This window comes from Callithrix jacchus, chromosome 11 (genome assembly GCF_049354715.1).
Source record: "Callithrix jacchus isolate 240 chromosome 11, calJac240_pri, whole genome shotgun sequence".
NCBI classification, from domain to species: domain Eukaryota; kingdom Metazoa; phylum Chordata; class Mammalia; order Primates; family Cebidae; genus Callithrix; species Callithrix jacchus.
The window spans coordinates 13,705,145-13,718,819 of NC_133512.1; the positions used below are offsets into that span (position 1 = coordinate 13,705,145).

At 47.7% G+C, this 13,675-nt stretch overlaps 1 protein-coding gene across 1 annotated transcript in view; it reads left to right on the forward strand.

Moving 5' to 3' along the window:
* Positions 1-13,675, forward strand: part of ADCY1 (adenylate cyclase 1) — a 127,947-nt gene that overhangs the window by 83,426 nt on the left and 30,846 nt on the right. The window contains exons 8-11 of the mRNA XM_035253349.3: positions 1,352-1,507; positions 10,578-10,772; positions 10,875-10,972; positions 12,317-12,401. Coding sequence (XP_035109240.2) covers positions 1,352-1,507; positions 10,578-10,772; positions 10,875-10,972; positions 12,317-12,401 — 534 coding nt within the window. The remainder of the gene's footprint in view (positions 1-1,351; positions 1,508-10,577; positions 10,773-10,874; positions 10,973-12,316; positions 12,402-13,675) is intronic.

Here is a 13,675-nt window from a genome sequence, read left to right on the forward strand (position 1 = left end):
CAGGTGAGGTGTTCAGGGCTCAGGTGAGGGGTTCAGGGCTCAGGTGAAGGGTTCAGGGCTCAGGTGAGGGGTACAGGGCTCAGGTGAGGGGTAAAGGGCTCAGGTGGGGGGTTCAGGACTAAGATGAGGGGTTCAGGGCTCAGTTGAGGTGTTCAGGGCTCAGGTGAAGGGTTCAGGGCTCAGGTGAGAGGTACAGGGCTCAGGTAGGGGGTTCAGGACTAAGATGAGGGGTTCAGGGCTCAGGTGAGGGGTTCAGGGCTCAGGTGGGGGGTTCAGGACTAAGATGAGGGGTTCAGAGCTCAGGTGAGGGTGCAGGACACAGGTGAGGGGTTTGAGCTCAGGAGGGTCGATGATTCAGATGAGGGTGCAGGGCCATTACTGTGTTGGCTCTTTTTAAAAAAACAATCTATGGGAGCTAGTCATGGTGCACCCCAGTGGATGCAGGCTCCCGGGCTCTGTCACACTGACATAGACAATAGCATCCAGTCCTGTAGGGTGAGGATGAAAGGGGTTGACAAGGTAGGTACATTGTACCGCCCCTCTTTAGAGAAATTTGAATAGTGGGAGGGGAAGAGGGAGAATGCTCGGAAGAAGGGGCTTTTGTTGTTTGGAAGAGTAAAGGAGATTTGTGCCTACCTGTAAGGGCCAGAGAAGGTGAAGGTGAGAGGTGGGCAGTGAGACCAAAAAAGGGGTACCACATTCCTGGAGAGAAGATGGGGGCAGAGCTGCTGGGGGAGTGCAGGAGCTTGGGGCTCACTTAGAAGACAGGCCGGCCAGCAGGAACAATGACAGTGGACATTCATGGGGTCCCACTCTTCTATCACCTCATTTGATCTTGAGAAGGCCGCAAGGGGTGAGTGGGTGATGTTCATCCAATTTTGCATGTGGAATTTTACCCAGAACATGAGGACTGTGAGGGAATTGAGGTTCTGAGCCTCAGCTAGGTGCACCGCCCAGCCCTCCTCATCCTACAGTCTCTTTCCTTGTCCGTAGACGGGGACATACTGGAAACTGATCAGGGTAACAAAGACCTTTACTCCTAGCCCTGGTTGTTTTTCTTGACCAGGGCCTCCAGACTTCCCCCCACTTTGCTTAAGGATCTCCATGTATCACTTTGGCTTTTAGAGGCCTTTGGTGCAGTTTGAGCATGGAATGATTTGGAAGTGGGTTGTGGTTTTGTTTGCTGCTGTATTCTTGGCACGTTCTCCAATGCCAGGCTTGAAGTAGGTGATGAGCAAATGAATCCCAGTGCCCTGGGGCGGCTGTGGCTATCAGGATCACATGCCCAGCCTGAGAGGCAGAATGTGTCTCATTCACAGCATTTCTCCTTGCCCCTCATGTGTTTGGACAGATATTTCCAGGCCTGATTCTCTCAGATATAAAACCGGCCAAGAGGATGAAGTTCAAGACCGTCTGCTACCTGCTGGTGCAGCTCATGCACTGCCGGAAGATGTTCAAGGCCGAGATCCCCTTCTCCAACGTCATGACCTGTGAGGACGACGACAAGGTAGGAGTGGCAGGGAAGCCTGCCGCGCTGGAGCTGCCGGGGACAGATTTCTGTCCCGCCCACCCGATGTGGTCCCCATTTGGCTAGAGCAGAATTCCCTGTTGACATGTGGATAATCTTGTAATTGCCACTCACAGCTGAACTCCTTTTTATTTCCTGCAAGTCATCACAGTGTACCTTTCTGCTCCTTGGCATTCTTCCTATTTGTCCGCAATGTATTTATTTGTACTTATCCTTAAGTTCAAGCTAAAATTCCCCACCTGCTGTCTAAATGGCCTCTGAGGCTGTTCATTCCGGGCACATGTGCTGGGCCCTCCCTCCTTAGGTGGACCTCACCCTAAGCCTGGCCCTGCCCAACCTGTCGTCCTTGTCTCCTGCATCCAAGCCTGTGCCTCATCTGTCTGGGCCTGTGCAGCTTCCGGGCTTCCTCTCTGTGCAGGAGCTCACTGCCTGCAGATGGCCTTCCCCTGGCACTCTCAGTCAGCAGCCCAGCCATGACATCCAGATGGGCAAAACACTGTCTTGTCAGCAGTCTCCACCTCTGACCCCTCGCCCACAGTGCCCGATTCCCCACCCCAGGACCCTGGGCTTCCCAGCTTTGCCCAGTTATGGAAAACATAGCTTTGTGTCAGGTGCCATGGGCAGGGCAAGCCTGGAAGCCTGGGCCTTTGCAGTTCCAGTGTGGCCCCTTTGTCTCCATCTACCCCTGAGACGGGGCTCCCTACTGCTGTGCTGCTGCCTTGTGATGGGTGAAAGCAGGTCGGACATGGGGAGGAGAATAGCATCTCCACTGCAGGAACCATCAAAGGGTGGTGATGGGGGGCGGCAGGTGGGTGTTGTCTGCCAGGATGGCTGTGGTGGTTCCAGCAGGGTGTGTGCCAAAGACACGAGGAGCAGGTGCAGTCTGCGTGCACACAGCAGCCGCCACCTGCAGCAGTCACCCTCTGCGGACATCCAGGCCTGTCACCACTCTCTTCTCACCCCCCTGCCACCCACACTTCCAGATGCAGCCCAGGCCTGCCAGCCTCAGCTTTTGATGGAGCCCAGCTTTGAAGCTGCAATTAGGTATCAGGTGGGAGAGTGCATTGCACTGTCTGTGACCTTGGTGCAGCTTTTGTGAGCAAACATATCCTGAGTTTAGGGGAACGGCTTACAAAGGCTCTTGGACAGACTGGGACCACCTCAAACTGTCTTCTCCCTCAGAGTCCCTGTTCCCCAGCTGTGCTCATTGAGTGGTGTGGGAGCCAGGGCAGCGGGGACCAGCCTATAGGTGGCAGTGTTGCACAAGGGCCCAGTCATGGCCTGGAGGGTGGGAGCTATTTAAGAAAATTATTCACACGTTGGGAGGCCGAGGAGGGTGGATCACTAGGTTGGGGGTTCAAGACCAGCCTGGCCAAGATTGTGAAACCTTGTCTGTAATAAAATACAAAAGTTAGCTGGGTACGGTGGCAGGTGCCTGTAATCCCAGCTACTCAGGAGGCTGAAGCAGGAGAATCACTTGAACCTGGTGGGTGGACATTGCAGTGAGCCAAGATTGCACCACTGCACTCCAGCCTGGATGACAGAGTGAGACTCTGTTTCAAAATAAATAAATAAATAAATAAATAAATAAAAAGGAAAAGAAAAAAAATTATTCAATTACACTTACTAAAACACAGCAAGATAGTCTGTACACAGGACCATAGCTATAGCATAGGAACCGTAGCAGTGGAGTCATGCCTCTGGGGAGAGAGGTTGGACTCAGCTCCTAACAGAAGGAGGGGAGTGAGGGTCAGTGGATGGCAAATTTCTAAGAGGAAACATAGGGGTACGGGGATGCTGGCCAACCAACCTAGCACAATTCTTGCTGAAGACAGGCCCAGGTGATCTGGCTCCCCTGGGGGCTGGTGGAAGGTGAGCAACATGATCAGATGGTGATGGGATATTGAGGGTGGGGTGTTCTTGCTAAAACTGGATTTTATAAGTAAGTGCACCATTGGGCCTAGGAGAAGTTTCAGAAGTTTCAGAGCTCAAACTTGGTCAAGCAGAGAAACTGTCTCAGACCCCACACATCCGATGCCTCTCCTGTAGGTTCAGCTCCACCCCTCACTGAGTGGCCTGGACATCCTCCTGGGGGTTTGGTCTCCCACCCTGCAACAGGGGTGACCATGCATTGTAGCTTCAGGTCCTCCCAACTGCCACTGTCACCAGTGCTGCCAGGATGAGCTCCTGCCATGGACCTTACCCCCAGGGCATTCACGCCGGCTCTGTTTCTTCTCTCTGCACTCTCCTGATCCTAAACGTAATTGGTTATGGAAAATATAGAGAAACACAAAAATGCACAAGGGAAAAACTGAAAGGCATTTATCTGTAATTCCACCATCCCACAAAAAAGCTATCATGAACATTGTGTTCCTTCCCGTTTCTTTTTTTTGAGACTGAGTTTTGCTCTCGTTACCCAGGCTGGAGTGCAATGGCGCGATCTCGGTTCACCGCAATCTCCGCCTCCTGGGTTCAGGCAATTCTCCTGCCTCAGCCTCCTGAGTAGCTGGGATTACAGGCACGCGCCACCGTGCCCAGCTAATTTTTGTATTTTTAGTAGAGACGGGGTTTCACCATGTTGACCAGGATGGTCTCGGTCTGTTGACCTCGTGATCCACCCACCTCGGCCTCCCAAAGTGCTGGGATTATAGGCGTGAGCCACCGCGCCCGGCCCTCCTTCCCGTTTCTTAAGTGTGTGTGTGTCTATGTATTTTTTAGCAAACTCTACTGGATGATACACAGCCAGTTTGGTTGCTTTTGTTTTTTTTTTATTTGCCAATATATCATAAACATTTCCTCAGACTATTAAATGCTTGTGAAAAATATAATTTTTTTGTCATTATTTTACTTTAAGTTCGGGGCTACTGTGCAGAACATGCAGGTTTGTTACATAGGTATACATGGTGGTTTGCCGCACCCATCAACCTGTCATCTAGGTTTTAAGCCCTGCATGCGTTAGGTATTTGTCCTGATTCTCTCCCTCCCTTTGCCCCCCCCGCCCCGAACAAGCCCCGGTGTGTGATGTTCCCCTCCCTGTGTCCATGTGTTCTCATTGTTCGACTCCCACTTATGAGTGAGAACTTGTGGTGGTGGTTTTCTGTTCCGTTTAGTTTGCTGAGGATAACGGTTTTCGGCTTCATCCACGTCCCTGCAAAGGACATGAGCTCATTCTTTTCTATGGAGGCAACAAATATTATTTTTAAAAATCATTATGTAGATTTCCTAAGTTAGAGAAACTATTTACTCAATCAACCTCCATTGATATTTAGGTTATTTCTGTTATGTTTACATGAAGCAGATTGTGGACCGAGCTTTTGGTCATGAAAGTGCATTTACTTCTCTGGTGGTTTTGTGGAATGGAATCCAGAGAGTCGAGTGTCTGCCTGAATGTGTGCAGCCTGTTAGGGTTGTTATGCTCACTGCGCCCACCAGGTGGGGAACGTGCCATTGCCTGTCTGAGCCAGCGTGGGACACGTCTCTGTTCTGGTTTCCTAATACCTGGCAGCACAATTGTCCCCTCTAATAGGTACCCCTAGAAGCCTCCCAATTCAGTCTCTCTCTTTTTATTATGTTTTTGCCCTTTTCTTCACACTTAAATGTTGAAGCTTGAATTAAAAAATAAAAGCTACATCCTTGAAGAATCGCCACACTGTCTTGCACAATGGTTCAGCTAATTTACACTCCCACCAACAGTGTAAAAGAGTTTGTGTCCTTTGTAGGGGCACGGATGAATCTGGAAACCATCATTCTCAGCAAACTGACACAAGAACAGAAAATCGAACACCACATGTTCTCACTCATAGGTGGGTGTTGAACAGTGAGAACACATGGACACAGGGAGGGGAGCAGCACACGCTAGAGTCTGTTGAGGGGGGAACAGAGGAGAGACAGCCGGGTGGTGGGGAGGTTGGGGAGGGATAACATGGGGAGAAATGCCAGATATAGGTGATGAGGGGATGGACACAGCAAACCACATTGCCATGTAGGTACCTATGCAACAATTCTGCATGTTCTGCACATGTACCCCAGAACCTAAAGTGCAATAAAAAATATATATATATAAGCCATATCCACACATGATACAAAAATTAAGTCCTCCAAGATATTTGCTATCTTGTATTTCCTTCTAGAAAATCAATTTGGGTGTGCACCAGAGGTTAATGCAAATAGGAGTTTATCATTTTGTCTTCCGTGCTCTTTTTATTAGGTGACAGACTTTAGAAATCTTGGAGGCACAGACAATTTCCAGTCATTTCTTTTTTTGAGACAGAATCTTGCACTGTCACCCAGGCTGGAGTGCAGTGGTGCGATCTCAGCTCACTGCCATCTCTGCCTCCTGGGTTCAAGCAGTTCTCCTGCCTCAGCCTCCTGAGTAGCTGGGACTACCGGCGTGCACCACTGCACCCAGATAATGTTTTAGTATTTTTAGTAGAGACAGGGTTTCACCACGTTGGCCAGGATAAATCCCATTCATTTCTAAGTGGCTGGATGGCCTCCTGCTGCAGAAGGGAGGGAGGGGTGTGACCTCACCACTGGCTTGTTGGTTGGTGGGGACTTTGTTTCTAGAGGTTGATCTCGTGTCTGCTGGTGTTGTGAACATCCTATTTTAAAATGTCTTAGCACATCTTATGAGGAGAGCCTGCGGTATTTCCTTGCAGTGGGATTGCTGGGTTGAGTGGTGTGTCTGTTTTAATTTTGCATGGCTATATCCAAATGGTTCTCTCTCAAGCACTCGCTGTGCTTGCTCTGGCACCTGAGCCTTGGTTTCCTCAGTGGAGTCAGCACTGTGCTTTAGCTTGGTTTGAAAAATCACCAGTATGCTCAATGCACTGTCTTTTCTTCTCTGCTTCTGATCCACCTAGGGGCTCTCCTATCCCATCTCCTGGGCATTTTGTTTAAATATGGCTAGGATTTTTTTTCAAAATATAACTTCTACCATGTCTATGTGAATTTAAGGAAGATAAAATTTCAGCTTGTTTGGTTCACGGTTTTGGAAACCGATTGCAGTAATGTTTTACTTAATTCTGTTGCATTTTTAAAAATCTATAATAGTATGTTTTTCAAATCGTGGTAATTTTGCTTTCTCTTTTTCATCCTATGTTGAATGATTGTAATAGGGTGAGCGTTTTTTAATTTTGGTCTGGCTTTAATAGTTACATAGGGTTTTACCACTAATTGTGATGCTTTGGGTTAGGAGTAATCGTATATGGCTAATTATTTCAAGAAAGTGAGCCATTTGAGTTGCTTTTGAATTTTTTCTTTTAATAAGTGGATATTGAACTTTAGAAAATACTCTTGAGTAGGTATTAAGATGCTTAGCCTGGTGGTTCCCCGTCTGACTATTAATATGGTCAGTGATATCACTGTATCCTCCAGGGTTCCCTTGACATACAAAGCTTCACTTTCCTGTCCATCTCTGCGGTCTTGGGCTGCTCCCGGTACATTTTCAGAGATTTGCTTATCATCTACTCACTGAGGGAAAGCTTCCTTCCTCTCAATATGTTGGCCACTCTTGTGGCTGCCTGCCACAGGCCAGGATTTATGACTGTGGAGGAATAGCAGGTGAGCTGACAGGCAGAGGATGCAGGGTGGTGACGGGATTTGGAGGTGTGGCTGACCTGAGGGTAACCAATGTCTATCATTCCTGACCTGAGGGATGATTCATATCCATTATCCCTGACCAGCAAATGAACCTGTGTCCATCAGCCCTGACCACAGGGAGGATCTGCGTCCCTCAGTACCTGACTTGAGGGTGAACCTGTCCTTCAGTCCCTGACCTGATGATGGAGTTGTGTGGATCTGCCCCAATACGAGGGTGGATCCACATCCATCTCCCCCGGCTTAAGGCTGGACATGTGTCCATCAGCCCTGACCTCAAGGTGGACCTGTGTCCATCAACTCTTCACATGAACTCTCAGAAGTGTCAGACCAGGGAGCAGTTGACACTGACCACTGGTCTTCCGAACAAGCCAACCTCAGGTAGATACCCAGTGACTACAGGGGACTTAAGTCTGGGTCTGCTTGTCTGTGTGGTAGCCTGAATGGGCAATAGAAAAGCTACTGGGCGCAGCAGAGTCTTGCACTGGCAAGGACTCTGAGCATCTGAGCATGGTTTCCTCATTATCTCCATTCTCAGGGCAAAGATTCCCCCTTGAGTATGGGAGATTTTACCTGGAATCATCCCTCTAAATGGAATCATACAGTATGTGATCTTTGAAATTGGCTTTTTTATTTCACCCAGCGTTATGCTCTTGGGATCCACCCAAGTTGTGTGTGATAATAGTGCCTTCCTTTCATTGCTGAGTAGTCCCTCATAGTATAGAGAGAACACCGTTTCTTTAGCCATTCGCCTGTTGAAGGACATTTCTGTTTCCAGTATTTAACTTTTACAAATAAAGCCGCTGTAAACATTGTGCGAAATTTTGTGTGCCCATACATGTTAACTCTTCTAGGATAGATGCCCAGATGTGTGATTGATGGGTCATGTTTAGATTTTTTTCATAAACTGCTGAACTGTTTTCCAGAGTGTCTGTTTTATATCCCATTCCCAGTGTCTGAAGGATCCGGTTCCTCTGCATCTGCACCAGCAGATTTGGTGTTCTCTCTCTCTCTCTCTCTCTTAAATGTCACTGTTCTGATAAGTATGTAGTGATAACTCACTGTGATTTTATTTTTGCATTTCACGATGGCTGAGGATGTTGAACATCTTTTCATGTGCTCATTTTTTTATCCATATGTTCTTTTGCCCTTTGGTGAACTGTCTCTTCATGTCTTTTGTCTGCTTTCTAATTGGATTATTTGATTTTTTGTGTGCTGTTCATTTTTGAGAGTTCACGATGTATTCTAGAAATGAGTCTTTTGTTAGAGATGTGGTTTGCAATTATTTTCTCCCATTCTGTAGCTTGTCTTTCATCATCTCAACAGGGTCTTCTGTTCTGTCTCACAGAAGAAAGGTTTTCAGTGTTGAAGATAACCAATTTATTGATTTTCCTCTTGTATGAATCATGTTTTTAGTGTCATATCTAAAAACCTTTAATATAACCCAAGTCCCAAAATTTTGACATACATTTTACTCTAAGAGTCTTATAGTTTTACATTTAATAGCTAAATCTATGATCCTTTTGAGTTCATTTTTTTAAGGTGTAAGTTTCACTTGTTTTTTAGATTTTATTTTTGCTTGTGGATATCTGGTAGCTCTAGCACCATTTGTTGAGAAAGTATCCTTCCTCCATGGAATTGCTTTTGCACTTTTGTCCACAGTCAGTTGGCCATACTTTCGTGAGGCTATTTCTGGGTTCTCTATTCTGTTCCGTTTATCTATTTATCTGTCTGTCTGCCAACACCATACTGTCTTGATTAATGCAGTTATATAAGTCTTAAAATCAGGTAGAGCGATTCTTCTTACTTTATTGTTTTAAAGAAAAGTACGCTATTCTAGCCCCCCTCCCTTTCCGTCTGAATGAACGTGGCTGCGCTTCTTCATTTATTTAGATTTCCTTTCATCCTTTTCATCAGCATTGTAAGGTGTTCAGCATATGAGAACTTGCCATGTTTTCTTAGATTTACACCTTGTATTTTTATAAGTGATACTATATTTTAATATTGGTCTTCCTTTTTTTCATCACTAGTATAAAGAATCCATTTTTTTATGTGTATCTTTTAACCTGTGGACCTCACTAATTTGTTCTAGGGGTGGGCGGTGTCCCTTAGGTTTCTTTCTGCCTTATTTATCCCAGACTAGAAACCAGAGAAGCTGGCAGCCAAAAAATGCCATTGGGTGCAGATCAACTTTTTAAAAGCGCCCCCCCGCCTCCCCCTGAAAAGCCAGTTCTTTCTAGGCAAAAAAAAAAAAAAAAAAAAATCGGGCAACCTAGCAAAACAGAAAACTTTTAGGTAATAACCACTCTATCATAGCCAAAGACTGTGGAAAAAAAAAAATCTGTGGCCCCAGCTCCACCCAGGCCAGCAAATACCATGTGGGGAGCCTCGACTTTCATCTTTATTAGGCTGTGAGGAGGCACACCAAGGCCCCACTGAGGTAGTGCCAGATGCACCTGAATAGAAGTGGAGATGTTCATCCCCAGTGAGTAGTAACGAGCTCCCACTTGTATTGTCAGTAGAGGCCTAACGAGGAATCCGAACGTCCATTCCTACTCAGCAGTAACAAGGTGCCAGGTGTCACTTTGTGCCAAGTGTCAGGCTGTCATGGAGGATGAGTGGGAAACCTGGAATTCTACCCACACTGCCCCAAGCGACACCACCCACCCCACACTGTTTTCCTTTGAGTTACAAGGTCCCTGAGGTCACCTTCTTCTTTCCACCTTTCACAGTCTGTGTGTTTTTATTTTATATCGTCAGTGTTTTTACCACTCAGTAGGAATAAAAACAAGTGTGTTCATTTCATCTTTTCTGGAACCGCATGACTAGCCTCTTTTAATGCTCGTATTTTCTTCTCAAATGTATTAAGTAGCAGAGGTCCTGTTTATGAAGCACTGATAGTGAGCTCATGGAAAGAGGGTTTAGATTAGACTCTATTTTTCTTTTGGCAAATGGGTGCTTTCATGTATCCCTCATGTGACATATGGAAGCTGTGGAGGAGAGGCTCACTCTTTGTTCCCATCAGCCCTGGCCAGAGTGAGAGATTGGAGAAGTCACTTCTTTTGCCACCGTTTCTCTCTCTTAGAAGGAGGGGGTTGGACCCCTGCTCTTGTAACCCTGGGGCATCTCTTCCTGCACGTGTTGGGGTTTTATGAATGTAGGAACCTGCTCTTCCTGGGCACTGTTCTCCCTACTGCACACGTGTTTAATCACATAACCTGTGCTGCCGTGCCATCACACCCCCATTACAGGCGTGGGAACCCCAACACTGGCTGCCGAGATGACTCACCTGCCATCTTACCACTAGCAGGGCAAAGCCAGGATTATTAAATCTCGGATTCCCAAACTTGACCCCAGCCTGCAGTGGATCCGGCTGGAGGGAGGATACGGGTGCTTTTCTTCAGTAAGTGGAGAATTTGATGATATTCCTTTATTTCCATGATGGCTCCAGCGGAGGGCATTAAGAACAGCCTCGGAAAAACTCAGAAACCGCTCATCTTTTTCTACCAACGTTGTCTACACCACCCCGGGCACTCGTGTCAACAGGTACATCAGCCGCCTCTTAGAAGCCCGCCAGACAGAGCTGGAGATGGCAGACCTGAACTTCTTTACCCTGCAGTACAAACATGTTGAACGGGAGCAAAAGGTAAGCAGCTCTAGCTTTCGGCTTCCCTGGTGCTGCTTGCGAAGGCGCTACCTGGCTGGAGGACGCCCTCAGCCCTGATGGGTTGACTTCTCTCTCACACAGTACCACCAGCTTCAGGACGAGTACTTCACCAGCGCTGTTGTCCTCACCCTCATCCTGGCTGCCTTATTTGGCCTTGTCTACCTTCTAATAATCCCGCAGTGAGTGTTTCTATCCACGAGGTGGGGAGCTCACCAAGAAGTCCCGGTTTCTGGGGTTCACGTTTGTATTTCTGTTGTATGCTCAAGCTTGGTCTCCCATAGTTACTGTCCCAGTGTGCCCAACATTTCAGAGAAGACACTAGCCACCCAACATTTCCTCATATCCTCAAGTCAGCGGTGTAACAAGCCTTGATGGCATACGGTGTGGCAGTGATCACTTTCCATTTTAAAATGTGAATTTACTCAATTCTAAGACCCCATATATTTTCATGTTTCTTCATCCATGTAACGTGCACTGCTGCTGTAATAATAGCTTTTGGCTGATTGCAGTGGCTTATGCCTGTAATCCCAGCAGTTTGGGAGGCTGAAGCAGGAGGATTATTTGAGGCCAGTAGTTCGAGACCAGCCTGAGTAATATAGCAACACAGTATCTCTACCAAAAAAAAAAAATTAGCCAGGCATGGTAGCACTTGCTAGTCCCAGCTACTCAGGAAGCTGAGGCAGGAGGATCCCTTGAGCTCAGAAGTCTGAGGCTGCAGTGAGCTATGATCTTACCACTACACTCCAGCCTGGATGACATAGTGAGACCGTCTCTCTAAAAATAATAATAGTAATAAGAACTTTTGAGAAGAAACTGCACTGAATGAGCTCATCGGCATTTAAATAACATGTAAACATCATATAAGTCAATGTGACTTTGGCAGCTTTTGGTTTTATTTGGCAAGAAAGACAATGCTAAGTCTGCATTTGCCATTGACTTCCAGACGTACTAATTTCTTAATAAAACCTACCAACCGAATACTGTCTCCTCTGAGCTTGAAACAGGCACATGGAGGCCACCCTGTAACTGCGGAGGAGGAGGAAGCTCAGCCCCGGGTGCTCCGCATCCTCCCCAGCCCACAGACACCGAACACGACAGCCTACCTCACGGCTCTATTTGGGATTCAAGCATTTTCTAAAAATGTCCTTCCCAGACAAAGCCCAGCAAGAGAACAGCTAAGCAAAGTCTGGGAAACTCATCTTTCCGTCATGAGGAAAAGCGCTTCCAGAAAAGTTTTGTGATTCTCAACCTAGGCCAGATCTCTGTGGGTGGGGTAGGAGAACTGGGAGGTAGACTGAGGAGCGGCCCCCTTCTCACCCAGGAACCCCAGATGCCCTCCCCTAAAAAGGGCAACCAGCCTTGGTAATCCCCAGAGACCCAAGTGGCAGGCATTCAGGTTAACGATGCTGTGCTTCCTCCTGAGGGCATGGGATGTGGAGGGAAGGGCCAATTCTCAGGTGTCTCTTGGGTCCATCTCTCCTGATCCCCATCTATCAGTGACTCTCATGTTTTCTGTCCCTCAGGAGTGTGGCCGTCCTGCTCCTGCTAGTATTCTGCATCTGCTTCCTGGTGGCCTGCATCCTGTACCTGCACATCACCAGGGTCCAGGTACGTGGGTGGCCTGTGTCCTCTACCTGTACATCACCTGGTCAGGTATGTGGGTGGCCTGTGTCCTCTACCTGTACATCACCTGGTCAGGTATGTGGGTGGCCTGTGTCCTCTACCTGCACTTCACCTGGTCAGGTATGTGGGTGGCCTGTGTCCTCTACCTGCTCTTCACCTGGTCAGGTATGTGGGTGGCCTGTGTCCTCTACCTGCACTTCACCTGGTCAGGTATGTGGGTGGCCTGTGTCCTCTACCTGCACTTCACCTGGTCAGGTATTTGGGTGGCCTGTGTCCTCTACCTGCACTTCACCTGGTCAGGTATGTGGGTGGCCTGTGTCCTCTACCTGCACTTCACCTGGTCAGGTATGTGGGTGGCCTGTGTCCTCTACCCATACATCACCTGGTCAGGTATGTGGGTGGCCTGTGTCCTCTACCTGCACTTCACCTGGTCAGGTATGTGGGTGGCCTGTGTCCTCTACCTGCACTTCACCTGGTCAGGTATGTGGGTGGCCTGTGTCCTCTACCCATACATCACCTGGTCAGGTATATGGGTGGCCTGTGTCCTCTACCCATACATCACCTGGTTCAGGTATCTGGGTGGCCTGTGTTCACTACCTGCACATTACCCAGGTCCAGGTATGTGGGCGGACTCTGCCCTCTCAGGTGGGATGGGGGAGGCAGTTCCGTTCCCTCACCCACCTGGACAGGAAGAAAAAGTCTGCTCATACAGCAGGTGCTCATGAAGACTCAGTTCTGCACTGGGCACCATGCACTCCTTTGGGAGTATGCCTGAGTGTGCCTATTGGACACAATAGGCTGGTGGTTGATACTGATTTAATAAATGAGCACAAGGTACTGATCCTATTCTTCTAGAATGGTGTGTCTAGCAGCAGGACAGAAGAGGGATGTTTATTCTGTGTTCATGTGACAGACTTTGGAGGGGTGAGATTTTCCAGGTACATCATCTGTGCCGTCTGGTCCCTGATGCCTCATCTGCTTTGCTCTGTGGCCATCTGCAGGAAAGACCTGAGCTTCACACTCTTGTACTGTCTGTGGCTCACTTGGGAGGACTGTATAGTTCCTGGTCCTGCATTTCTTTGTCCCATTCTCTACCTTCATTTCTAACCGGGTCACTTCCCTCACCCTATCCCCGGCTGTCACTTCTGGCAGACCCAGTGTTGTTTTCACATAATTATTGAAAACAGCAACTTTTTGAAAAGATTAAATATAGTTTCATTCATTTACTTTGTCATCATTCATAGGTAATATTTTGAGTT